Below are 26872 nucleotides of genomic sequence, written 5' to 3'. Positions count from 1 at the left end.
GGGCTCGAGGGCATAACGGATCAGCCCTCCACGCCTGGCACCTTTGAGGCTGCAAAGGACCTCATTGAGCTGTCGGTGGCGAGCCCACTCCCGCATAGAGAGAAGCCTCCAGCACCCATGCCGCGGGTGCCATTGAGGGGTAAGCCGGCAATAGTGTGCCGCTCGAGAACACCGTCCTGGCACCGCTCCCGGAGTTGGTCTCGGTCGAGCTCCGACTCTGTGGACTCAGTTACCAGCAGCCTAGAAGGAGGTTGCGGCACTGGGAGTGGGTCGGCGCGAGGAAGCACCGGAAAGGGCACACCGCTCTCTGGCACCACCCAGAGACCGGCACTGGGAGGAATTGAAACGGCCCTCGCCGGAGGAATTGAAACGGCCCTCGCCAGAGGACTCCCGCAGACGGTCCCGGTTCAGGGAACGCCGGCACTGGTCCCGGTCCCGGAGATACCGGTACTGCTCCCACTCAGCCAGGAGCTGCTCGTTCTCCCGCCGGCGCAGATCGTTGGCACCGCTATGGTCGTCGCGATTGGCATTACCGCAGTCTGGCACCGACTCAGGCCGCTATAGCTACCCGCACCGGGCCCTGGACAGCAGGGACCCTCAGGTGGGCTAGCAACCCCAATGGGGGCCGCCAGGCCATTGGCCCTTCTGGGCCTATCAGGGGCACCAAGGGGCCCCGTCCAGGGCAAGTTACTCGGTGCAGTGATCCCGGTCCCCACACCGACGCCAGACGGTGTCGGAGGCTACAGTATCCAAGCCTCCAGCATCCCCCCAGGATAAGCCGGAGAGACCGGCACCAAGTCCAGTGCTGTCCCATGGACTCCTGCCCCGGCCGGAGCCAGAGGCCCCTCCCACGGGAGAAGGGGAACAGGAGGACCAGCCAGAGGGGGTCGAGCAGCAGTTAACCTCCTCGTCATCCCTGGATGAGGCAGTGGTGGGTACAGCGGTGTCCGGCCCTCTACCGATAGACTATAGACCCCACCAGGAGTTGCTGTGCAGCATCGCCCAGAACTTGGGGTTGCAGGTCAAGGGGATGGTTGAGCAGGAGGACCCCATGGTGGACATTTTGAGCCCCAAAGGTCCATCCAGAATAGTGCTCCTGCTCATTAAGACCATTCTGTCCAAATATAAGACCATATAGCAGACCCCAGCCTCCAGCGCTCCAACGGCCAAAGGAGTGGAGCGTAAATACTTTGCCCCATCTAAAGGCTATGAGTTCCTGTTTTGCCACCCGAGTCCATGCTCCCTAGTGATCTCAGCGGTAAATGAAAGGGAGTGCCATGGACAGCAGGCCCCGGCCCCTAAGGCCAAGGAGGCGAAACGCCTGGAACTTTTTGGAAGAAATGTGTACTCATCTGGGGGCCTTCAGTTGAGGATTGCAAACAAGCAGGCCATCCTCAACAGGCATAATTTCAACTCCTGGGCGGCGGTGGGGAAGTTTAAGGACAACCTCCTGCAAGGTTCCCAACAGGAGTTTATGGTCCTGGTAGACGAGGGTAAGCCAGTAGCTAAGACCTCTCTCCAGGCCTCCTTGGATTCGGCAGACGCGGCGGCCAGAACAATCGTGTTGGGGGTGGTCATGAGGCGCTCGGCGTGGCTGCAGGAGTCAGGCCAGCCACCCGAGGTCCAGAGTACACTCCAGGACCTCCCCTTCGAAGGGTCCGGGCTCTTCTCGGACCAGATAGACACGAGGCTGCACAGCCTTAAGGACTCGCGAGCTACGCTTAAGTCGCTGAGTATGCACACCCCGGCGACCCAGAGGAAGCCCTTTAAGCCGCAGCCTCCCCCTCAACGCCAGTACCAGCCTCGCCATAGGCATGAGCCTTACCGTAGGCGAGGCAGGGATAACAGGCAACGGTGCAACAACAATAGTAACAATAATGCACCGGGCCAGAAACAAGGCCAGCACAAACCCCAGCCGGGCAGTAAGCCAGGCTTTTGAAGGTGTGCTCGAGGACAGCATACCAAACCAGTCACCGGAACCATCCCTTTGTTTCCTGAACTGCCTGCCCTGTTTCTCCCGTGCGTGGTCCACCATTACCTCAGAACTTTGGGTCTTATGCACGGTGCAGACCGGGTACCTTGCCGCAATTCTCTTCCTTCCCTCCCTCCCCACCCCGCTTCCCCGTCCCTCTTCAGAGACCTCTCTCACGAGCATCTCCTAGAGAAGAAAGTCTGCTTGCTGCTAGAGGCAGGGGTGGTAGAGGCGGTGCCGCACAGGCTAAGGGGGAAGGGGTTCTACTCCCGGTACGTCCTCATCCCCAAGGCCAAAGGGGGCCTTCGCCCCATCCTAGACCTACGCGGGCTTGACAAGTTCCTGGTCAAGGCCCGGTTCCGCGTGGTCTCTCTGGGCACCATCATCACTTCCCTGGATCCGGGAGGCTGGTATGCTGCCCTCGACATGAAGGACGCATACTTTCATATCGCCATCCACCCAACACATCGGCGGTTCCTACGCTTCACCGTGGGCCAAGAACATTACCAGTTTGCGGTTCTCCCGTTTGGTCTAGCCACGGCCCCACAGGTGTTCACGAAGTGCATGGCGGTGGTGGTGGCCTTCTTATGGAGGCAGAGAATCCGGGTGTACCCGTACCTTGACGACTGGCTCCTGGTGGGTCGATCCGAGGCGGAAATGGGGGGTCATGTGGAGGTGGCCCTGAGATTGTTCTGTGAGCTGGGGCTCCTGATCAACGTCCCCAAGTCCATGCTCATACCCATGCAGAGAGTAGAATTCATAGGAGTGGTCCTGGATGTGGTGCAGGCCAGAGCAAGCCTTCCAGTATCCCGATTCCAGTCTATCCAGCAAGCGATGGCCTCCTTGCGCCAGTCTCCAACGACAACGGCCAGGTGCTGCCTGTGGCTGCTGGGCCACATGGCAGATTGCACGCACGTGGTCAGGCATGCCAAACGGAGACTCAGGACTCTGCAGGCGTGGCTCGCTCGGATGTACCACCCAGGCAGGGACCCCCTGGACTTGGTAGTGACAGCCCCAAGGGACATGCTGGACTCCCTGCGGTGGTGGCAGTCCCAGCCCGTGGTTTGCGAAGGCATCCCTTTGCCGCCCCGCAACCGGACCTGACGCTGGTGATGGACGCGTCAGATCACGGATGGAGGGCTCACCTGGGGGACTTCACGACGCAGGGGTTGTGGTCCAGAGCAGAGCAGTTGCTCCATATCAATGTGAAGAGCTCGGGGCGATTCGTCTCGCGTGCCAGACCTTTCATGCCACTCTGAGTGGTCATAGCATGACAGTTCTGACAGACAATACTATTGCCATATTTTATATAAACAAACAGGGCGGGGCCCGTTCCTTGCCACTCTGTTTTGAGGCTGCTCTCCTCTGTGACCTTTGCATAGCCCATGCAATTCACCTCAAGACGTCCTGTCTCCCGGGGATATGAAATGAGCTGGTGGACTCCTTCAGCAGGTCATGCTGCATACATGAGTGGAAGCTCAGAGCGGACGTCATGCTTTCGCTCTTCCACAGGTGGAGGTTTTCCCAGGTAGACCTGTTTGCCACCAGGGCCAACGCCCAGTGCCCACGGTTCTGCTCGTTCCAGGGCCACAGCCCGGCCTCGCTCACGTACACGTTTGCGATCCCGTGGAGAGGGGGCTTGATGTGTGTTTTTCTCCCGCTCCCCTTAGTACACAAGGTCCTACTCAAGCTGCGCAGGGTCAGGGTGGCGGTGATCCTCATCGCCCCAGCCTGGGCCCGCCAGCACTGGTACACATCACTCCTAGAGCTGTCAGTGGAGGCCCCAGTAGTCCTGCCCCTACACCGGGACCTCATTACACAGGACGGCTGCCAGCTTCTCCACCCCAACCTGCAGTCACTGCACCTAAGGCTCTGTGGCTAAACGCCCTGGAGAGCCAGTGCTCCCTTCCCATGCAGCAGATTCTGCTTGGCAGTAGAAAGCCCTGTACCAGGGCGACCTATATGGCCAAGTGGAAAAGGTTCTCATGTTGGTGTGAACCCCAACAGGTGCGGCCATGCCAGGCCCCGGTGCAGGCCATCCTGGAGTACCTTCTGCACCTCAAGCAGCAAGGGCTAGCCCCCATCCTCACTCAGAGTACACTTGGCGGCCATCTCCGCCTTCCATCCGGGGTTCTCGGGGGGCTCAGTGTTTTCCCACCAATGGTGGGACGGTTCCTTAAAGGGTTGGAGAGAATGTTTCCGTACTCACGCCCCCCAATCCCTCCATGGAACCTTAACCTGGTCCTGTCTAAACTCATGGGACCCCCTTTTGAGCCTCTCGCTTCCTATTCTCCCCTCCACCTTTCCTGGAAGGTGGCATTTCTGGTTGCCATTACCTTGGTCAGAAGGGTGTCCGAACTGAGGGCCCTCACCTCTGAGCAACCGTATACAGTATTTCACAAGGACAAGGTGCAGCTCCGACTGCACCCCAAGTTCCTCCCTAAGGTGGTCTCCCAATTCCATTCGGGCCAGGACATTTGTCTGGTGTTCTTCCCGAAACCCCATACAGACCCGAGTCACCGCAGCTTGCACACCCTGGATGTGCGTCGAGCGCTGGCGTTCTATTTGGAACGCACCAAGCCCTTTCGTAAATCCGCGCAGCTGTTTGTGGCTATAGCCGAGAGGATGAAAGGCCTCCCAGTGTTGGCGCAGCGGATCTCGTCTTGGATTACAAGCTGCATCCGGGCATGCTATGAGGTCGCAGGTGTTCCAGCCCCGGCGGTCACGGCCCATTCGACCAGGGCGCAAGCGACTTCCACGGTGTTCCTGCCACAGGTCCCGATCCAGGAGATCTGCAGAGCAGCCACCTGGTCCTTAGCGTGCACCTTCACGACCCACTACGCAGTCAACAAGCAGGCCAGAGGATGTGGCAGCTGGCAGAGCGGTCCTCCGAGCAGTTGTTCCGTGAATCCTACCCTCCTTCGGAGGTAAGCTTGTAATTCACCTAATGTGGAATGGACATGAACAAGCACTCGAAAAAAAAAAAAAACGGTTACTTACTTTCTCGTAACTGTTGTTCTTCGAGATGTTATTCACGTCCATTCCACCACCCACCCTCCTACCCCTCTGTCGGAGTCGCCAGAAAGAAGGAACTGGAGGGGGTCAGGCCGGCAGGGGTATATATGCACGGCGCAGTGGCGCCACTCGGGGGGCCCCGCCGGCCCGACAGGAGCTGCTAAGGGAAAAAGTTTCCAACGCTCGTGCACGCAGCGCACGCACACCTAATGTGGAATGGACGTGAACAACACATCTCGAAGAACAACAGTTACGAGAAAGTAACCGTTTTTTCACATGGAAAGTGCAGAGAAAGTAGGGAGAAACTTGGGACATGGCCTTAGAGGTACTTTATCTTAAAAAAAAAAAAAAAAAGCCGTGAATGATGGATGTGCCATCAGGGCCACTATTTCTCCTATGTGCCTAGCTGAGGTGATGGCAATTAGAAATGCTGTCGTCATGGACAGGTGTAAAAGGTCTAGTCAAAACCCTGAGAAGTCCCAGGCTGGAGCAGGTGGTGTCACACGGGGGAAGAGATTCCCAATGCCCTTAAAGAATCTACGCATTAGTGGGTGAGCAAACACCAAGTGGGAAGCTGTTTTCGCCACAAGATGTACCTTAAGGGAGCTGAGTGAGCGTTTAAAAAGTAACGCAAAATCAAAGGGAGGAAAAACGAGGTTAGGTCTGTGTGTTTGGAATAACACAAACTTGGAGTCATTTCCATTTTGTAGATAAGTATGTTGCGTGGTCAACTTGTGGTCGTGTTGCAACACGTCTTTCAGCTCGTCAGAGCATTCTGCCTCTAAGCCTTGGAACTAAGAAGGAACCAAACCTGGAGGCAGAGGACCCGCAGGCTGGGGTGAAGGGTCAGCCCATTGTTTTGAGGGAGCAGGTGAGGAATAGGCTGAATAGAAACAGAAAGGCATATAGTGTGGTGGTGGGCCACAATGAGAGGCCAGGGAATGATCTCCTCCTGGCCAGTGTCAGTTGGTAAGGGTGCCGCTGACTGGGGTATTGGCAGTATACAGCCCGGTGCCAAGAGCAATTCTGGGTGTTAGGATGTGCTCAGTACCGAGGTTCTGGTACCAAGTAATGGGGATTGCGTTTCTTCCCCACTCATCAGGTCTCCAGGATACCAGAGCTCGTGCATCACCATGGGTTCATTTGGTACCACATAGGAGTGTCCGTGGTACGTTGTCAGTACCGATAGATGGGCAGAGCACTCCCTAAATGAGTGTTGTTGTGCCCAGTATAGAAAGTTTGTTGGTGCCACTATATTTTAGGGATGGTACAGTAATTGTCCCTCCCTGGGTACTGAGGCCACAGGTTTCCAGAGCACGTGTGTTACCATGGGCTTATGTGGTACCACAGAGGAGTGTCTGTAGTATGTTGTCAGTATTGATGGCTGGGAAGGTGCAGAACACTTCCTAGATGGGAGTTTTGTTACACCTGATACCAAAGGGTTTCTTGGTGCTGCTGTTTTAAAGATGGTACGGTAATTGTCCCCTCTCTCTTGTCTCAGAGTATGACTGGAAGCCCCTGGCGCAAGACAGTGCCATGGAGACTGTGCCGCAGGGCAGCGCTTACAGCAGAAAGCCCCTTTCAGGTGCCTGCTTCAGAGCTGCTGCAGCAGAGCTCACAGCAGGAGGTCCCTCTGCTGGTATATTACCGAAATGGCCGCTCTGGGGAGCCCCGCTGGCTAGTTGCTCAGAGGAGCTCTTTTTACAAGCCTTTCTGGGGGGAGTCTGCTCGTGGCTTTTTTTTTCTTTCCCCTCTCTCCTCCTCACCACTCGACCCCTTTTGAATTGAGGGCTCCGGGGATGATCCTGGGTCAGCACCCACCGGAGTCCCCTGCAGACTGAAATGTTTTCTCCATAGGAGTTTTAACTTCAGCTCCCAGCTCCTGCGAGGCTGCCGTTTTAGCTGTGGCAGGTAAAGCACCTCTGTGAGGCTCTCCCAGGCACAGTGAGTGTCTGGCCATTACAGGAACTGACTCCTGGCAGCAGAGGCACCGCTTGGAGCAGAGAGAGCCAGGCAAGCTCCTGGGCAGGGAGGAGTGCAGAAGAGCGTTGTCTTTATTTTCATAATTGTTTTTTCAGTTTTAAAAAAAAAAAAAGTCTACTAGATGCCTGTGGGGGGAGAGGAGGAATGTCCCTAGAGAGGGCAGAAAACTGAAGTTCTTCCCCCCCCTCCCCCCCTTTTTTTTTTTAACCCCAAAGGAATAAAATAAACACTAGCTTAACTGCTTTTAAGGAGAACAAAGGTAACAAAACAAACACTACTTATGCTAATGACATAGATAAGGAAGAGGCTGCTTGTTCCCTCAGAGGCCAAAGGTGGTAGAGAAGGAAGAGAGGGGGGTTTGCCCATGCAGTGCTAAATAGCCTCCAGGCAGACCACCAGTGAGGGAGAGTACATGCGCGGGCTCAATGGGGACACTGCTACCAAAAAATCTCCGATTAGAGGTGCAGGGGCACACAGACACCTAAAGTGGAGCACCCATAGGGACAAAGAACCACCCCACTTCTTCAGATGCATCCACGAAAGCTTATGCCCAAATAAATGTTAGTCTTTAAGGTGCCAGACTCCTTGTTGTTTTTGTGGATACAGACTAACAGCTACCCCTCTGATAGAGAGAATCAGGAAGGAAGTTGTAGTGGAGTTCCTATTTACAATATTTACTGGATGCTGGAGCAGGCTCCTGCGGGCCTGCAATACCTTCAGGAGCTAGGTGTGCTGCTGCAGAGTGCCATGTAGTCATCTCTGATGTCTGCCATTACCAAAGGTAGCCCTTAGCAGTAGAGGTACAAGGAAAGCGTGAACAGAGACTGAGACTCGAGCCTGCTATCTGAATAAACAGAGGAAGGGAGGGGAAGTAACTTCCCTGAGCGCATGCCACTGGCTGGCAGCTGGATTGGGAACAGAACTTTTATCCAGAGTCCCAGGCCAGCACCCTCATCCCTCAACCAACTGTCTCAGTCTTTGGGGCTCTGCTCCAGAGGCAGGTTGAGGAAGTTTGTCTCCCTAGGGAAATTTACCAGCAGAACTGTATGGGTGTAATCTCCCTGCCAAGGGCCACCTACGGTCAAGACAGGATGCCTTCTTCTGGCTGTAGCTGATAGCACATTCAAAGTGTCATAGGGAAGAGGCGCTGTTATTCCTAAGTGCCCACCTGGGGAATTAAACCAGTATAACACTGCTGGGAAAGTGTCCCACTAGCCCAGCCCAAAGGGATTTCTTTTCACAGAGATAGAGTTAATCTTAAAGATACTCTGCAACTTTTTAGGGTAGGGTCAGTGGGAATTGCAACCTGCAGTGAGGTGTGTATGTCCTCCGCAGGCCGGCCCAGGGAGCTGCCGCCTATGCACTCTGCTGGGACTGCCATGAGCCTATTGTGTGTGGGAAACCTAAAACAGAGCTAGCTTTCTCAAGTAGGGAGTGATGCTGTATGCAGCAGCCCCTGTGCTGCTTTGGGCATTCAGCACCCAGAGTTTTAGGAAGCACCTGTGAGTCCCTAAATAAGCTGCTATCATTTCAGTTTGCACAGCAATAAGGGCACAATGCAGTATCCCCGCGAGGGCCATTATGGCAACATGCTGTAAGAGCAGGGGGTGCTGCCTAGTGAGACCAGTACTCAGTACAAACCACTGCACTAAGAAATGGGTGCAATGTCTCATCTGGGCCAGAGGCCCTCCCGCAGTGCATCATGTATTTCCCAAACCAATAGGGGCAATCCACCAGCCTCAACCTCCTTGGCCTGGGGGTTCTGTATGGACACACTACCCCTCGCACAAGCCCCAGCTCACTGGCTCTCTTCTGTTGCAGTCGGAGGCCTTGCTGCAGCTACGCCAGGAGTCGGAGAGCATTTGCAGCCGCTACGCACACTACTTTGACCTGTCACTAGTCAACAATGGTGTGGATGAAAGCCTCAAGCTGCTACAAGAAGCTTTTGAGCAGGCCTGCAGCTCACCCCAGTGGGTGCCTGTCTCCTGGGTCTACTGAGCAGTTGTCCAACCCTGGCAGCTTCCTGTTACTCCCATCCTGCAGAATGGAATGGTGGGAAACCCCTGATCTACATAGTGCAACAGCCAGCCCCTTTCCTTTTAACGTTCTATGGCCCCAATCTCACTTGGTCTATTATGCACAGGGTAAGTGCAGGGATCTCCAAGCTCAGGCCACAAGCCACCAGTCCTTGTGCATCAGCACTACTGTAGTGTGAAGCCTTCTCCCTGGCGTGTTGTTTGGGGGAGAAATTCTATTTTATCTTAGGGTTTGCATCCTAGTGCTACACAGGTGGGGCCATATAGCATCCCTCCACTCAGCAACACTCCTACTGATCACACAGGGAAGCTTTCCCAGTGACTGAGGGGGGAAAAAAGGGGCCTGCTCTAGTAGCTATTTTGCACTGTGCTTCACTCTTGAGGAAGACAGGATGGAGGCACTTCTAACACCATGAGCTATAAATCGTATTTGGCCATTTGCACATTATCTGATGCAGCTGGGCAGAATGCACTGTTTGAAAATCCTGGCCCTAGGCTTCAGAGTCTGCACATGCTTGAGCCAAGGGGGAGTTCAGATTACACAGAGCTGTTCTTTCAGGCTAAGCCAGTGCTACCACAGTTTGTATTCCAAGGGTTTTCTTCACAACCAGAAGGGCTAATTATTTTTAACTGTGAGCTGGAGTTGGTCACCCCAGGGGCTGGTCTTCCATGCTGGATGTGTGGAGTTCCTAACTCAGCCTGTGCAGTTATACCTCTGACCATAGACACCACTAAGACAACAATGATTAAAATAACCCCTGGAGTCAGTAAATTAGATTGTGTGGACCCACTCATCTATCCATTGCATTACATAGCAACAAGAGAGACTGTCCAGGCACATTCACTGTGTCCAAGGAGTGCACCTACTCCATGCACATACCCCAACCTCCACTTGTGGGGCTGCTTGAGCCCAAGACCCCCTCTGATGCCAGAACTAAGTGTTGCCAGTGGGATAGTGCTAGGGGCCCCTTTGGAGCAGCAGTTCTTCAAACCATAATCAATGTCTAGCTCAAAGGACCTTTTTGTGTGCTTTATTGTCAGGAAGGGTAGAGGGAAAGGGGATTAACATGTCTGAAATCTACAATTTTTAAGAATGCCAAAAAACCTGATGATGTGCAATAGGGACCTTTATTCTAGTCCACTGCAGGGGAAACACCACATAGCAATAAAAGTGTTGAAGTGTGTGCTTGGTTTCATAGTTTGTACTGAGCTCAACAGGTCACTGAAGCATCTGTCCAATGAACTGCTCCCCAAGGAAACAGCTGAACTACAGTGAGGTATTCCCTGCCCTTGGGACACTGCCATCTGAGCTGCACACCTCTCTGCCCTTCAAGAGCAGAAAAGCTACAGGACTGCTCCACACTGGCCCTTAAGGGGCAGGGAATCACTACTCAATTTATTCTCTGACACAGGACCAGCACAAGCTGGCTTTACTCCCCACACGTAACAAGAGCACTCACCCCTGCCCTTTTCCCTCCCACCAAACAGCAAAAGTCAGCCTTATTATGAAGGAAGTTAGGGCAAAGCCACCAATATGCATGTGTGGGTTGGTTCACAAACAGTCTCAGTGCCCTTTTAAAGGAATAGGGCCTTCCAATGCAAAAATCCCATGTTCCAAGCTGGCCAAGGTAGGTGCTGACCAAAACTAATTGGTAATTTAGTCAGTTCCTATTAGAAGATTGCAAAGGTAATGATGGTGCTGCCCTGGAATCAGTCCTAGCAGCCAGCACCAACCATCCTCTCCCCTGAAGCTCCTCCTCCCTGGGAAGGGAGGCACAACTAAGGACAGAATGGCGAAGAGGCCTGTCTCCTAGTAGCCCCCACCTCAGTGCAGAGGTGGCCAATTAACTGAAGCACTGCCTCCTACCCAGCTTGAACAGCAACAAGTCAACACTTGAAAAATAGTTTATTTGTTAGGTTTTTTGTTTTTGTTTTTTTTTTTTAATAAAAAGTAAATAAAAATCACAACTTTCTTTTCCCTTAAATCCTTGACAGCCCCCAGCTGTGCTCACCACATGTGTGTCTCCCTAGTACTGCAGAAGGGGAAAAAAAAGCAACACACACTGTTAGGCAACTTTAGGCCTTTACTTCAGATGGTATTTGCTCAATGCAGAGCATCCTACCCCTCCCTGAAGGGGTTAAAATAGGTATAGGGATAAATCCAGTCACCCAGTAGCACCAGCAACCCACTTCCTCCTGCCAGTGAGGCACCCCAGCAAGAGAACCTGGGTGCTTTGTTTGGAACAGACCATCTGCTGCCCACAGCACATTCAGCTTCAGCCAGCCGAGGGCTGGTGCCGAAGGCCTCCAATCTCCATACGCACTACCATTTAGAGAACACGTATGACCAGCCGACACTTTCCAGATCATACAGGGCCTCTAGCCCCAGAGATCTGTCCTGTCTCTCCATTCCAACCCCCAGAATCGATTACGTGCCAATACTGGGAAGGAGGGCTGAGGCGGTGGTGGACACGGCCGTCAGAACATGTAAATGGGAGTTTGATGAACAGCAAATGGAGCCAGGTCCCTGCACTTTGAAACAAAATGGGAGAAACCTCAAGTACAAATTCTAAGCCTACACAAACTGAAAACGTACCTAAAACCATCTACCCTCCTGGGGGAGACACTGGGACTTGGCTAGCCGAGACTCAAGCCAAGCACTGCAATTTAAAACCAAAGAACTTAAAATATCCAGTGTGATCATCCAGACCCCGGACGCTGCTCCAAGAGGGCGAGTGGCTCAGGCCAATTCCTTCAGCTGTAAGAACATTCTGTGACTGTCAGGGTAATGGCTCCCGGACCCACGAACAGAGGGAAAGGCAGGACTAGGAAGGGAGGCATTATCTCCATTTGTGGAAATAGCTCAAAACACTGGAGGTTAGGAGGGCCCATTTTTAGCAGAAGCTGCTGGTTCCCTGAGAAGAGTTTTATACGTATCAAGGCAACCAGCTTAGCAGATCAGAGTCCACTGCAATGGGTAAGTTTTACCTCTTCCCTCCAGCCACCCTTAAAACAGGATGAGGAGAGGCTTATGGTGAGCTTGCTGAGCCACACTGCAGACATGCTTTTGTTTGTGTAAGCAATGGATTAGAAGCCTCATCACCCTTCTGCAGGCAGTGTTTCTGCACTGCTGGGGAATAGCTTTTGTTATTTCTGTCTTCCATCCAAAGCAGATGGCCTTGTCTGGCTGGGAGGGATCTAGCCACTTACTCCGAGCTCTCTTCAGCTTGCTTTTGTTTCTTCTTTTTCTTCTTCTTCTTGGTGCTGGTGTCACTGGCCTGCAGAGAAGATGGAGCTCAGGAAGGGTGGCTGGGAAGGAATCACTGCTGATTTGTGACACCTTTCAGCAAGGACTAATGAGGTATTTATATAAGGATTCATCTTAACTACCCCCCAGGAGCTCTCATCCATGAGGGAAGAGTGACATACCATGCTGACACTCCCCCATCCAAGGCTCCCCAAAACAAAATCTGCCTGGCAGGGTAATTACCAACATGCAATGCACCAAGTCCAGGAGCATGTACACTGGTGAAGCAATTGCCACACCACATCAATAGGCATCTAGCCTGGTGCCCTATCTCCAACTGTGCACTACTCCAGAGGCACCAGAAGGCGGCATAATAATCTCTGCCAGACAATTGTGAGAAAGCTACCCAGGGGCAGATTATTCCTAACCCATTAAACAAGGGCAGTCTGTAACAGCCCCTTCCACACCCTGTCCTACAGATTAATCTGTTTATCCATGGCAGGCCAGCCCCCAGGGACAGACAATGGTGCCAACTAAGCTTAGCTATATTGAGGAGGCTTGCAGTGATGTAACTCTATACTGACGGGGGAAAGCAGCGACCTACATGGACAAATTAAATAGGTGTCTCAGGGTTTGTAAGTATCACTAAGAGGGGTGTACAAGTGATGCAGTGCAGCCACACTCCTAGCTCTGCAGCACCATCAAGCTACCTACCACTTCCATTAGCTCCCCTCCGCTCTCTGCAGCTTCTTTGGCCTTCTTCTCTTTTTTCTTCTTTTTCTTTTCCTTCCTGCTCTGCTCCTCTGGTTGCGGAGTGGCCAGGGAGGATGGAGCCACTGATGCCTCATTTTCACTCTCTGTCTCCCGCTTTCTCTGTTTAAGAGTAAAGCCAGCATCAGATCAGCTCTCCATAACAGGAGTCCTGTCTCAAGTTCAGATGACAGACCCCAAATAGTCCTGACGCCACCTCCTCAATTTGCCTTCCCATCCTAGCCTTCTGCACCCTCAGAAGCATGGTAAGAGCATGGTTCCTCACTGCTTGTGTAATGAGGGAGACTAGATCCTCTGGAACCTGTCTATGGTCTTCTGAAAGCTTTGCGAGAATCCCTGGCACACCCCTCCCTCATGTTCTTCCCATATCATTCCATCTACAGCTTAGGGCTCCACATTCTTCCAGTCTCTTCTATGTCATCTGTACGCAAAGTGACAGAGCCCAAAAACAGGTCCAGGGTTGGCTCCCCAAAGATAACCTGCTTCCTTTGGTAACACGCACATGCTGGTTGGGCTTTTTCAACTGGGATGAACTGCACCAGACTAGGATAGGGGCTAGTGACCCTGGCCTCTGGAATCCCATGAGTGCAGCTCTGCATTCAGATTCTGGGCCATGGTCTTGAGCCGTCTTTAGGGCTCTTGTTCCCAGATCTTGTCCCCCAATGAATTCAAAGCCTGGTGATGTAACACTAACCACAGGTGAATATGGATAACATATGAAAGTCCACTCTGCTGGACAAATTGAAGGAGACTCCACATGTTAACTCTGCCTCCCCCAAAGAAACAGCATAGGAAAGCATAATTCACAGGATCAATCTGCCAAGGCAGAGATGTTCATCTGACAATACACAGGTCTGAAATGGATGTTACACGAAAGCAGCCTATGGTACTTACTTTTGGTACTCTCTCAGCCATTGCTGCTGGGGCTTCTGCCTCTTTCTTTACAGCAACACTGAAAGGAGGAAAACACCTCTGAGTTGAATGTGTGAATACTGCCAATCAATCCTATACGTTCAGATTTACTGTCCTCCCTCCTAGATGCTTGCTGCAAACCAAGCTACATCCCTCAGCCTCCTGCTGCTACACAGTTGACACACTACAGCTCCTTTTTCTGATTGCTATGTTATACAACACTCGACAGTGTACGGAAAGCCTGCAGCCCACATCAGTGCCTAACTGTGCTGGACAAAGGCAGAGCCTCCCCTGTTTAATTTGGCAGACTGACTCCCTCTAGAGCCACAGGTATCAAGCTAGAAAGGGATAACTGTCTGCTCACTTGGCTTGTCTGGAATAGCACCGTCCGTTATTCCTCCAGGGCAGTGCTCCCTAGGGATGGCAAATAACCGCATTGCAATTAACATACTTTGAAAAGGTATTATGTTGCTTGACAATATTTTTAACATGCTATATTCAACCCCTGTGACCTTTTATACCCCAAACTGACATTTTCCAGCAGAAGTCAGCAATATGCCCTAAGGAAGTGGCACTCTAAGATACCACAGCAGAGACTGAACACATGCAATTCACCCCTCTGCCCTGTCCCTCAAACAGGTCTCTGGAGCACTGTGCATTACCTGTAGTCCACATACTCCTTCTTCCAGGAATCTGGCGTGCTCTCATTGGGCTTGCCATGCTTGCTCAACAGGCCCTGCTTGATCATCATCATCTTTTGACTTGCCTGGCGTGAAAATGCAGAGAGAAAAGGTCACATTCTAGCTTCAAAGGAGCTATCATTTCTAGTTGGAGAAGTCACTTGGCATGTGATGACACACTGTGGAAGAGAACCAAGTTCACGATGAAACCTTTACCAGGTCAGAGAGAGAGACAAATATGTCCTCAAAGAGCCTCTGATAGCACATCGCAAATTATCATTGTTACTTAGGAGTTTATTCCTTGGCTGATGTCATTCTTCTATTTGCAACACCGGTTAATTAAAGTAGTAGTATTCCAGAAAAGATTATTTTACCCTCCCACTGTGTCACTGCATGAGAAGGAACTGCAAGCAAATTGGAGCAAGTCTTCTACTGTTACAGACCCAGCTATACATAAATGCTAATCATATGTGCACCAGGCACGTGGGTAAGTGGAATTGTGCAAGAGAGATGGAAGTGGTATTTCTGCTGCTCCTGGAGCCCCTTTCAACAGACTTTAGTACTCTGCCACATGGCCACGATATACTGTGTCTCTAATGCTATTTTGAATTTCAATGGCACCTTTCATTAGAGACTTGAAGCATTCTTACAGACACTACTTCAGCCTCTCAAGAGTGGGGGGCATGGAGCATCTTCTAATTCTTCCACGAGCCATCAGTATTGGGTGATAGATTTAAGTCATCTTTGCACACAGTGCTAATGTCAGCTACATCACATCATTTGGCTCTTCCTGGAAGAATTCGCAGCACAGATTAAAATCAGTCTGATCCTGGCTTAGCCTAGTCAAGATCTAGTCTACACCACCAACTGGAACCAGACTTTTAACCAGGTTAGGGACAGCCTAGTCCTCGGACATGGTTACAGCTGTGTAGACATAGCCCAAAGAGCTCTACAGTCTCACAGCGGCTTGATCAGTTTTGCTCCCTTTTTCATCTTCTTGGCTCCAAGGGTTTAGACAAACAACATATGTTTGTAAATGGTGGTGACAAACTGGAAGCCTTTATCTAGGACCTGCAGCTTTGTAAGAGGCTGCTTTGAACCAATTTCCAACACCACACAGCCTCCCACCCTTAGTCTCACCTTGGGACCAAGACCCCATTTGCGGGGGTAAGTGTCTCTTTCCATAATCACCCTCTTGATCTTTGCCACTATACCGTGGTCACAGGTAGAAATCACTGCGGTGGTCATCAAGGCAACAGCTGCATTAGTGGAAATGAAAAGAATGAACATTTAGGCACAAAAGAGCAATACTGGCCAGCTATTGGATTCAGTCTCCTATGACTCAGCATTATGGTGGTGCACAGATGGGCTACAAAGATGGTATTCCCAAGATTGACATCCAAAGGGATGCAATTTTCATCAGCCCCCTACACAATTACCCAAGAAGTCCATCCAACTCACGCCCTGGACAGGCTTCCACTTGTAACTCACTCCCTGTCTGGTTCATCATCAGGGAAGTACAAACTGGGGAACTCTAGATCTGAAAGCAGGAGCATCTACTGCCTGAGCTAAAAGACTCAGATCTCATAGCTAAGATTGTAGCAGGTTCACCAACCACTATGTGGCTCAGCCCCCAGCAGAGCAACAGATGCGGGTTCACAGACTAGCTAGGAGTGAATTGTTACGCCACCCAGTGGTGTCCTGTATTGGATACAGGGCATAAGCAACACACACACACCACTGCTCATTGCCAGACGTGCGCCCAGTCAGGATGGCACCTTAGTCCTTATTACCTAGGCAAATTCTTTGCTGCAAATATCTGGTAATAAAAAAGACATTAGTACAAAATAACAGTGCACACCCATTCAGCAGCCATCCAAGATGCATCATTTCTTTATACTAGATTTGTTAGGAGAGAGAAGTTCACAGACAGCAGTATGTGATCAGAGAGCATCACTCGTCTTGGTTGAGATGGAGCCCCCACGGAGAGGGGCTCCAGCTCTGCTGGCTCTGTCCCGCTCCTGCAGGCAGCCAGCCACACCCTCAAGCAGCCCCCAGTAGAACACTGAAAGGCTGGAGGGTATTTGGAGACTGCACAGCACAGAGACCCTAGAACAGGAATCTAGGTGCTGCAGGGAGGGCAGTGCAGCAGTACTCAGAGAATGGATAAACTTCATCATCATTTCACATACAGTGTGTGCTTGAAAGCCCAGGACATGGGAATGGAGTGGTATAGCTAGGCTTGGAAGGATTAGACTTTTACTGCTAAGTGTCGATAATTGTCAATTTCACTGTATACAAACTGACCAAAATATATTTCCATTGATTTCTTTCTTTGCCTAAGAACTTAAGAGTTTGATTTAAAGATATTTATTTTGTACATTTTGACATATAATGTTGACAATGTGTTTTAACAGTTGTAACACTAACTTTTTGAATCTTAACGTGTCATTAAATTATCTGCTCTACCACAATTTCGCACAACTGGGAAAATTTAAATTGATAAAAATAGAAAAAACACATTATAGAGCAATAAAATCTGTTACTGTACCAGATACCAGAGTTATAACTAGGCCATTATTTCTCAGCTGGTATCACTGACCTCTCTAAGCAATGTTGTTCTCACACTTCTAAGGGTAGCAAAGTCATAGTTATTTCAGTGACAGCATCCCATCATTTCCCACCAGGAAACACGGATGAAAGATTCCAGCCATGGCGAGTGCCGTCCCGCCGCCCATGTTTGTTACAAGCTTCTGAAGATGTTCTATTGCTCTGGCTTTACGGCCAAGTAGCTAGCTCAGTGGCTGGAGGAAGAACATTGACCTCTTCTTACCCATGCAGATGGCCTCCCCTTTAGTGGTGATGACGACAATCTCCTGATTAATCTCAATGCCATCTTCATACCTCAGAACACCAGGAAGCATGATCTTGGCGCCGTAGCAGATGGCATTAACCTGGAAGGGTGTAAGAGGAAGGCTGAAAAATCTGGTTGAGAATGTAAAGTTACATGGTCTTAACCAATGCATAACATTGACTCTGCAAATTTATTCAGCCACTAAATACCAATTGGTGCTGCCCCAGTGATAAAATGATATTTTTTCATGTATGACTTAAGAGCACCTCCTCCCACGCTCCAGGATTTGGCCATTGCTCCTCTATGCTGATTCACAGCACCCCCTGCTATTCAGACCTGCACATTGCCTCCTTGAAAGAGATGCTGGTGGTTGTTTATAAGGATCTGGATCACCACCACCAAAGTTATTTGTTACTTGTTGTCCAAGCTGGAGGTGAAGTTAGGATGAAATGCATTAGTGTCACCCCACTGTCCCACCACCTGCTGATATTTTCCAAAGCCATTCAGGAACTCACCGCACTGTCCTTCATAACCAGCCGTTTGTGTGAAGTCAGCAGCTTCTCCAAGGGGAAGATAACCCTCCTCAGATAACTCTCATCCTTGTTGTTGTCATACTGCCACTGGGCATCCAGTACATCGTGCATTGTCACCATGTGGTCCTGCAGAGAGAGATGCCCACTAAGTTAACCCTTGGCCCAGCCACCCAATCTAACCAGACCGAGAAAAACTGGCTAAAACAATGGTGAGAAATACATTGCAGAAAAAGCAGTGATGAATTCTGGGGTTCCCAAAAGGGGTTGAAGATAAAATTACCGAGAGCTATGAACAAGGCAGGTAAGTGCAGCTTAAACTCCCCACACATAACTCTGCTAGCACCCCTCTGCTCTGACCTCTGCTGTTCCAGTCCTGGGACCCTCCTGACCACAAACTGCCACGTTTGTATATAATGTTTACCACAAAAACTCATTTGTGACCTGACCCACAAATGAACTTAGCTTCCCACACATGAAACATCAGCACGTGAAAGGCTGAGCTACCTAGCGCCCCAAATCGCACACACAACAACGCTGTCTGCAATGGCAGCAAGCACCCTGTCAGAAACCTCAGTATTCTGGATGCAGTGTATCAGGCACTAAGATCACAGGCTCTTAGGAAAAATGGCTGCATCAAGAGCCTCCCTGCTATGAAAAGAGCAGAGAATTTGTTCCACAAATGAAGTGTTTCTCCAAAACTCCAGGACCATCTCGGCCCATGCTGGAAAGTCTACCTAGGCTTTTATACCACCCCCAGCACAGCAGTAGCCAAGGACCTTACAAAGAGGTGCTCATTTTAATCCAAGTATGTTTCCTACATTAGATACCTTGAAGAGCCCAAAGTCAGAGTGCAAGAAGAAAGCAGTTGAGCTCTTTCAGTACATGGACGTTTTGTGGGCTGAGTGACGGAAGTGGCAGAAAGCGAAGCTTCCCATCATCTTGACATGACTCCCAGCCACTCACTGTCCCAAAGTTTAATTATCAGAACAGGGACAGCAGCCCTGAACTGAACTCAACACTCTGGGTTAAGATAACTTACAGCAAGGGCCTTTCAAAAGAAAGCCAGGCATACCCTCCTACCTTCTCTCCCATGATCCCCGAGCGCACTCGCCGGAGCTCTTGCATCTGACCTCCAACCCCCAGCAGCAGGCCCAAGTGGACACACAGCGTACGGATGTAGGTGCCAGCTTCACAACTCACCCAGAAGATACCTGGAATGCAATATAGGGAGGGGAGAGAAGAATTTTGAGCTATCCAGCGGTACCATAATTTAACACACTTGCCTGTGGGGATTAAAGTGAGCCCTGTGATTAGCTCCATGTTCAGTGCCTCCAATGAGCCATCAGTATTGGGTGATAGATGTAAGTCATCTTTGCACAGAGTGCTAATGTCATCTACTTTGCATCATTTGGCTCTTCATGGAAGAGTTCAGCAACTTTTATCATGGGGAAAATATGCAAGACAATTTTAGCTCTTGCAGAGGGTGGGGACTGGCAGTCTAAGGGCATTTCTCTGTACTGGGAAGAAGCTCATCCCACATGGAAGTAGGTGGGATTCCATCAGTCATCAGAGATCACCATAATGAGGAATTCATCACATTTCCCCAGGAACATCAACAGAGGGCACTTTTCCTTTCCTCAGATGGCTGCAGTGCAGTGCATCCCCTTTGGAGTTCAGCCTGGAACACAGACATCTCTTTTAAACCAGTTTCAATTAACAAGTTAAAGCCTGGATTTTAAAATGGGACCATCAAGTGTCTGCACATCACTGCACTTGGAAGAGGAACAGCAAGTCCCCTCTAGTGGTGTGTTCACTAGATCCTCACAAGGAGAGCCCACAACAGCACTTTCATGCTTTGAAGTGATAGCAGAGAACATATGAGGCGTTTTACCTAATCTCCTCTCAGGGTCGTATTCTACCAGTTTGCTCTCATAGATGGTTCGGACCCTCAGCTGCCTCTTGACAGCTGCAATGAGGGGAGGTCGCTGAAACAGGGCACCGGTCAGAGTTTCTATTGCCTAGGGGGAGAAGCAGAAGAGCTGTCAGCTTTCACCTTCACAGAGCCCACACCATCCCATCAGCACATCTAGACAGAAAAGCATGCTGCTATTTGGGCAATAAAAATCATTTTCCTATTGTATATCACATGTTGTATCTGATCATACATCATTAAAGCAAGCCCATCTGAGCCACTTATGCACCCCCTAGATAGAAATTACTCCCCCAGCTACCAATGGGGCTACTTTACCAGGCAGCAGCATGTGATCAGACAGCATCACTCATCTTGGTTGAGACAGAGCCCTATGAAGAGGGGCTCCCGCCCTGCTGGCTCTGCCCCTCTCCTGCACAGAGCTGGCCGCACCAGCGGCTCCCAATAAAACAATGAAAGGCTGGAGGGTATTTGGAGGCTGCACAGCACGGGGACCCAAGAACAGGAATCTGCATGCTGAAGGGAGGGCAATGCAGTAGCACTCTGAGAATGGATTCATCATCACTTCACATACACCGCATGCCTGCCAGGAGGAGACTTAAGGTCTTTTTTAAAATGCACGATCACAGCATTTGTGAAATAGCAAGGGCATGTCAACATCTCAAGGCCTGAGGTTCGTATTCTCAAGGGAGAATTGCAATTGTTATGGACAATCCTACTAAAACACAGACAGCAAATATACAGTGAACCAATGCAAATTAAGCATCTGATTAAGTAACATGATGTCATGTTGCACAATTTTGATTTTATTAGGGGCTGTTTACTCTATTACCTCTACCGCAACAAAATGCTCTCAATGGCTCTTTAAGGAATGCTCTTATCAGTGTACGGTAGAGATGTGCGTGAGACAACACAGCAGGAAGCGAACGTGGGTTCAAGCATGCAGAGACTTACCCTGGAAAGCTGAATCTCACTTTCAATAGCATTGTGCAGCCGAATGATTCCCACATACTCTTTGCCTGAAAGAATGACAGAAGAGTAGTCAGGAGCGGCCACTTGCATTTTATTGTTCACCGCCATGTCGGTGTTATTACAATTCAAACATCTATAGAGACCAGTCTTCTTAACAGCCACTGACTTTTAGAAACGGCTCAAGCACAAAAAGCTCTAACCCCTTGAATCTATCAACAAAGAAACACAAGCTGCAGGTTTATTTATGGAGCAAGATTTATTGTGTAGGGCAGCACAGCACAAGGCTGAATAAAAGCAATGGTAACCTCTTGTGTGTAAATTAAAATTTGCTGTTCTGAGACCTGATCAGCTAAAAATGGTGACGCCACAAAGCTCAGGAAAACAATAACTTGCCAGGCCTCCAGTTCATCCCAACTTTGTATTCTGCCATAATGGACAGCAAACCTTAGTTAGAAATAGGCAGGCTTTAGAGGCCTGGAACTGGAATCCTCTGCTCATCATTAAAATGCAGACAGTCAGTCAGTCTTTCATCTGACCACTTAAAAGAACTAGAGAGTAAACTACCCCAAAGCAGTAAATGACATGCCTGCACTCTGCTGAGACTTGACCAGCCGTGTTGCTCGTTCGATGCACACAATCAGACACCCCGTCACTTTGGGGTCAAGCGTCCCACTGTGCCCTGTCTTCTCAACCCGGAGGATGCGCCGGATCCAGGCAACCACCTCATGGGAAGAAGGGTTGGATGGCTTGTCGAGGTTAATAAAGCCTGTCCTAGAACACAGCACACAGATGATTAGAACCTTCAATGCCATTTGATAACCTGGTTGTATTTTACCAAGGGCATCTGGCTTCTAAAGAGAGAGATGTTTTGCAGCCAAGAAAAACTACATCCAAGATTTTTAAGAATAGGAGCTCCTCCTAATATGGAGCATTTTCAAAAGTGCTGAGCAACCAACAGCTCTCATTTAAGTCAAATGAGCTGTTAGGTGCTCTATATTTAAAACAGGACTTTTATTACACAGCTTAACCCTAAACTCCTGTTTTTGAAAATCTTGGCCTTACCGCCACCTTGGCCTGACTGCATCAAATAATACAAGAGAAAACTCCCCCAGCCTGGCAAAACATCTCCACTAAAGTTTTCACATTGGATGTACATTTACTTGTGTCTCTTTATCAATACCCACTATACAATGACAGAAAGTGAACCATGCTGGGAAAGGGAAGCTATATAGCTTTCAGACACCATAACATTACTCTACTTTTCATTTCTAAATCTACCCCAAAAGAATCTGACTAGAACAAATTGAAATGTAGGCGACTGGTAACCAAATTTAAAGAGGAATTTTGTATACCCAACAACAGTGAAGAAAAAGTAACTGTTTCCAGACCTACTTAAACTGGGAGAGTCACCAAACCCTTTGAGGATGTCAACTGTGACGGAAGTTACAGTTTTCCCCAACAAACATACCTAACATACTCAGCGATGTCTCTCTTCAGGGGATTGCAGCCAGAGGGAAGGGGTGTGTAGTGCGTTGTCCTCACATTTAGCTTGTCAAAGTTCTACAAAATCCAAACAAAATGTACCATAAACAAAAATACTCTAAGTCTTTAGAAACAAATCCCATTTTACCTGGAATTTGATCCCCATGGAGATCTGCTATCACGTAATCTGACCTAGTTTAAATTACAATTAACTGAAAATGCCTCTCCCATACTGGCAGCTCTAGAAACAGACTTTCTACAGCAAGAAAAGGCCAATGCTATGCAAAGAAGGTTAAAAGCTCTGTAGAACAACAGAGCTTTACAAAGTAGAGCAAACCCAGTGTGCCTGTGTACAGAACTAGGGTCTCTGTGGAGACTTATGCAAACGTTATCCCTGCACAGAAAGAAGGGATGGGTGTAAAATCCTGTGGGGATGGTTATATGGCAGGTCAAGATCATATGCAGTTTGACAGATCAGGCACACAATGAGTGAAAGCCCTTTTCAACATTTGGGTCATAAAGCCTGGTGCAAGATTGGTTGCCCTCTGCCTTAGGTTCCCATGTAGGGTATTTCTTTACAGGCAGGCTAAGGAACACATGTGAATCAAGGAGTAATGTTCTGATATCTGGACACACAGACGGAATCCTATAATCCTCTTTACCTTCAGCAGCAAGGGCCACTGAGATGTGTCCAGCTGAGCCACTCGGGATTCAGGTTTGATGAAGAATTCCTCTGTGTGCTGTATGTCCTGGGGAGAGAAATCACAGATCAGAGAAGTGGAGTTGACATGCAAAGTGTCTTATCTCTTTCTTACAACCGAAAGTCTTTTGTATTCTATTGCCAACATTCACAAATTACTGCTAACACATCTTACACAATTCCCTTCAATGACAGCTACACCAAAGCAACATATATCCACAGCACCACGAATTCACTGCAAAACGATCATTGTCCAGAGAGATTATGGCTATAACACCAAGTAAAACTGAAGAGTTCTGGAACTGAATTAACAAACCATGACGTGAAACAGGCCCTCAGAGCTCCATGGCAAGTCAAAGTACTAAAGGATGGCTACATGTTTGAATGCAGAATAATGATCCCAGTCTGCTCCCTTCACTCACTAAAACACTAGCAAAGTTTCAGTTCCAAAAGACCATAGGAGGCAGAATCTCTTTGGTGCATTGCAAAAGAGCAAAAGCTAGACTTAGACTATGTCTACACTAGCACTTTTGTTGGTCAGAGGAGCAAAAGAAACCACATCCCAACCGGCATAAATTTCACCAACGGAAGTGTTGGTGTAGACAGCGCTATGTTGGCAAGAGCCCTTCTCCCAGCAACATAGCTATTGCTGCTCGTTGAGGGTGGTTTAATTATGTTGATGGGAGAGCTCACTCCCATCAGCATAGAGTGGCTACACGGAAGACCTTAGAGCAGCGCAGCTGCTGCAGTACAGCTGTGCAAGGTCTGTAGTATAGACATGACCTTAGTTAAGCAACTTCTCCAAAAAAACAAACCCAAAACACTGGCTGATCACGTCTTAATGCATGCATCACAATTTGAAAGGAAAGAGGTGCTATTTTGCTCCTCTTGACTTCAGGTGACTCAGTGAATGGGTGAAAAAAGACTAAATCCCAATCCAATAATGGATTATTTCTATTTAAAAATGAATAAAGGCCAATTTAGGACAGATTCTCTTTTAAATGATACATTCTAAGCACAAGCATCTCCCCCCACCCCTTACCTACCAGAATAATTAAACTGATAAGAACAGATTTCAAAAATGTATTAAAGCTAATGTTAAAATTATACGATATACAGGTTGAGAAAAGACTGTTTGTACACCTGGGTACAGTGCTTAGATTATTCACAAATACAAAGTTTGTTTTTAAAGTCATAAGATACACAGCGCATAACCAGCAGTAATCCAAATTTAGGTGAATGAATTTAAGAATACAGTTTAGATATTTAGCATCCAAGTATTCAGGTACATTACTCATGAAAAAATTTATACAGAGAGTTGGTGGCGGAAGGCGATATACTAAACCTTCAGTCAGTTGTAGTACAAATACATCACTCCATTGGATCCTAAACAGCCATTTTAGTCTCAAGAGATTTACTTTTATTAGAAAAAAAAAAGTAGTTTTACTCCAAGAGACACCAACACTCTAAATTCTTGGGGATCAAAGCTGACAAAGAACTTAAAAATCTGCTAAAATGTGTTTATTATTAAAGAAATTCACAGTTTTTTGCCCCCAGTCAGGGCAATTCTATTTTTCTGTGCATACTTGGAGCAAGGAGAGGTGCTGATTCAGGACAAAGACTTCAACTGTCTTTCATTCTAAGCCATAACACTGTCCCATCTTAAGTCCCTGAGCTCCCATGAACAGCATTCACCAAAACCAAGGCAGGAAACAACACTGCTTGCCTTCTGTCCTGCTGCTTCTCTCCCATCCACCCTCCAACTAAAGACCTAAAATTGCAGGTGAATAACATTGTTAAATCATTACTCAAACAGTAAGAGATTCCAGAAGTGGGCCATTGAGTCCTTTTCTAGAGATACTTAAAACAGGTGAAGGTTCCAGGATCTTCCCCAAACAAGAGTTTTGCTCAACTTGAAATCAAGTCAAGGCACCAAGCTAGCCTGGAGGCAAACTCAGTCAGACAAGTGGAAAAACAACTTCACTCACAGCAACATCTGCATCTGGTAGAAGTTTCTTATCCTTTTTCTTCTTCTGCTTCTTAGTTATACAGCCTATATTTGAAACAGAGGTACGTTAAATATTTTTCATACCAGAACTCATCCAAATCCAAACTGGCAGCACTACAGAATTTTATACACAAGCAAGATTTATCTCCTAAAAAATTAGATTCCTTAGTTCAGTATCAGGTTCAAAAGCAATTTAATTATTATTTGTTCAGTACTTTGTTGCATTCAATATCAGAGGCAACATATGATATTTAAGAGCAACTACTTCCACACTGCAGTTTTCTCCCTTCTCCATTGTCTTTTCTCTTTTTCTCCCCTCCTCATCTGTCTCTTTCCTACTTTTAACCTCTCTGCATTTTCTTCTCTGCAGCAACGCCCAAGTCCAGGAGCTTCACTCCTCCCCCTCTCCTGACAAAAACTGACAAAAAAATGACCATTGTTGACATGAAAACTATCTTCATTAGGCTTTAGACTCAGTGCTGAAGTGAGATTAATGGGGCAGGAGCGGGACGAAGCTTACACCTCCCGGTCTCCGAGCCACGTGCCAGGATGCCCACAGTCAGGCACACGCCATACTGGCGGACAGGTTTCCAGCACAGCTCGGGTGACTGGAGCGTTTGCAAACGAAAGCCGAGAGGCTGCGGAGCTGGCACACGCCGGGGCGCGCGCGCATCCCGCTGGGCCTGGGTACGGGGAAGCGGGTGTTGCCACCACGGCACCACGTATTTGGCCCCGAGGTAATTCCAGGAGCTCCTGGGTTTCTAAAGGTCGCCCGGGGAAGGGCGGCAGGAGCCACGTGTACGCGGAGCGGCCCCCGTTGGTGGCAGGGCTCGGATCGCGGCCCAGGCGGCGGAGCAGGGCCGCGCCCGGGACAGCCGGAGAGACCGAGACCAGCCCCAGGCCACGTGCTCGGGCCGGACAGAACCGCCCCCCGGCCGGGACAAGCTCCCCACCTTCCCGGTCAGCCATCTTCGCCCCGCGCGCTCCGGGAGCCGCGTGCTGCCGCCACCCGCCGCCGCGCAGAAAGAGAGACTCGAGGGCCGCCCCTGTCCCGAGATGCACCGCGCGCAGGGCCCTTCCCCGTCACGTGCTCAAGGACCCAGCCCGGGGAAGGGGGGGGCGCTGCTCCCCGCCACCTGACAAGGCGGCGTGCGGCCCGCTCCCCATCACGTGACAGACTAGCCCCCCCCCCACTGTGGGGCCCGACCGCCGCAGCCCGCTAGCCCCGCCGCAGGCCCTCATGACCAGCTCCTGCGGGGCGCTGGGCACCCCCACAAACTTCCCGGGCCAGGATGCGACATTGAACGTGCCTCTCCCGCAGCAAGCGCACGCCACGGGGATGGCCGTAACTGGAGCGTGGGGGGCGCAGCGACCTTGCCAAGCGCTAACGCCAGACCTCCTCCTAGGGCAAGCAAAGACTATTTGACTCTTGGACATATGGGAAGCAGTCACACCCTTTTAAAAAAAGTTACTGCTGCAGGAAAGCTGTGCCAGAGTCCGTAATTACACTGCATATGCTCATTCCGCTTTCTTAGGGGAAAGGAGTACCACAGCCACAGAAACGCCTCAGCCCCTCTCAACAGCGATGTGATTGCCAGTTCATAGCGCTATTACAAGCATGCTGCTGCAGGTAGTAGTGTACTCAAGCGAAGAAGAGCGAGCTGTGGCCGAGGTACACAGGCTCCAGAAGCACAGTCAAAACTCAAAACCGTTCACCCAACAGATGTGGAATGGAGGAAGGAGGTAATGAGTAGTTTTCCTTTTTTAAAAAGTCATA

General features: G+C 49.5%; 2 protein-coding genes and 6 non-coding genes across 10 annotated transcripts in view; 1 reads left to right on the top strand and 7 right to left on the bottom strand.

Moving 5' to 3' along the window:
- Positions 1-10190, top strand: part of MPP1 (membrane palmitoylated protein 1) — a 70423-nt gene extending 60233 nt beyond the window's left edge. The window contains exon 12 of the mRNA XM_043522857.1: positions 8792-10190. Within this exon, the coding sequence (XP_043378792.1) occupies positions 8792-8968 (177 nt within the window). The 3' untranslated portion in view covers positions 8969-10190. The remainder of the gene's footprint in view (positions 1-8791) is intronic.
- A 705-nt stretch (positions 10191-10895) lies between these two features.
- DKC1 (dyskerin pseudouridine synthase 1) lies at positions 10896-26176 on the bottom strand. 3 transcript variants are annotated; one of them, XM_037908063.2, is made up of 15 exons: positions 26049-26176; positions 25076-25140; positions 23050-23136; positions 22374-22465; positions 21492-21676; positions 20888-20952; positions 19895-20021; positions 19084-19214; positions 17986-18129; positions 17450-17570; positions 15757-15875; positions 14599-14702; positions 13919-13976; positions 12968-13126; positions 10896-12284 (listed from the first exon to the last, which is right to left on the bottom strand). In XM_037908063.2, the coding sequence occupies exons 1-15, from the start codon at positions 26062-26064 to the stop codon at positions 12213-12215; spliced, it is 1545 nt and encodes a 514-aa protein (XP_037763991.1). In that variant the 5' UTR covers positions 26065-26176; the 3' UTR covers positions 10896-12212. The 3 variants fall into 3 exon arrangements, 2 of the variants coding, with proteins under 2 accessions (XP_037763991.1, XP_037763992.1); XR_005226642.2 differs by lacking the exons at positions 10896-12284; positions 12968-13126 and having other exon boundaries at positions 14599-14795; XM_037908064.2 differs by lacking the exons at positions 10896-12284; positions 12968-13126; positions 13919-13976 and having other exon boundaries at positions 14595-14702.
- On the bottom strand, positions 14163-14298 carry LOC114018596. The gene has a single exon (XR_003563888.1). It is a non-coding gene; the product is annotated as a small nucleolar RNA SNORA56 (small nucleolar RNA).
- On the bottom strand, positions 15326-15401 carry LOC114018592. Its single transcript, XR_003563884.1, has one exon. It is a non-coding gene; the product is annotated as a small nucleolar RNA SNORD83 (small nucleolar RNA).
- Positions 16556-16804, bottom strand: LOC114018597. Its single transcript, XR_003563889.1, has one exon. It is a non-coding gene; the product is annotated as a small nucleolar RNA SNORD17 (small nucleolar RNA).
- Positions 18893-19029, bottom strand: LOC114018595. The gene has a single exon (XR_003563887.1). It is a non-coding gene; the product is annotated as a small nucleolar RNA SNORA36 family (small nucleolar RNA).
- On the bottom strand, positions 19341-19416 carry LOC114018594. Its single transcript, XR_003563886.1, has one exon. It is a non-coding gene; the product is annotated as a small nucleolar RNA SNORD83 (small nucleolar RNA).
- On the bottom strand, positions 20265-20503 carry LOC114018593. The gene has a single exon (XR_003563885.1). It is a non-coding gene; the product is annotated as a small nucleolar RNA SNORD17 (small nucleolar RNA).
- Positions 26177-26872: the final 696 nt, after the last annotated feature.

The sequence above is a fragment of the Chelonia mydas genome, chromosome 9 (assembly GCF_015237465.2).
Source record: "Chelonia mydas isolate rCheMyd1 chromosome 9, rCheMyd1.pri.v2, whole genome shotgun sequence".
NCBI classification, from domain to species: domain Eukaryota; kingdom Metazoa; phylum Chordata; order Testudines; family Cheloniidae; genus Chelonia; species Chelonia mydas.
Note: the sequence above shows the minus strand (reverse complement) of the source record. Positions and strands in the feature narration are given on the sequence as shown.

Coding starts and splice junctions, on each gene's coding strand:
- DKC1 (XM_037908063.2), bottom strand. Junction 20,022..20,887: donor GTGAGATTCAGCTTTCCAGG/GTAAGTCTCTGC, acceptor TTCTCCCCCTAG/GCAATAGAAACTCTGACCGG. Junction 18,130..19,083: donor CGGGGATCATGGGAGAGAAG/GTAGGAGGGTAT, acceptor CTCTCTCTGCAG/GACCACATGGTGACAATGCA.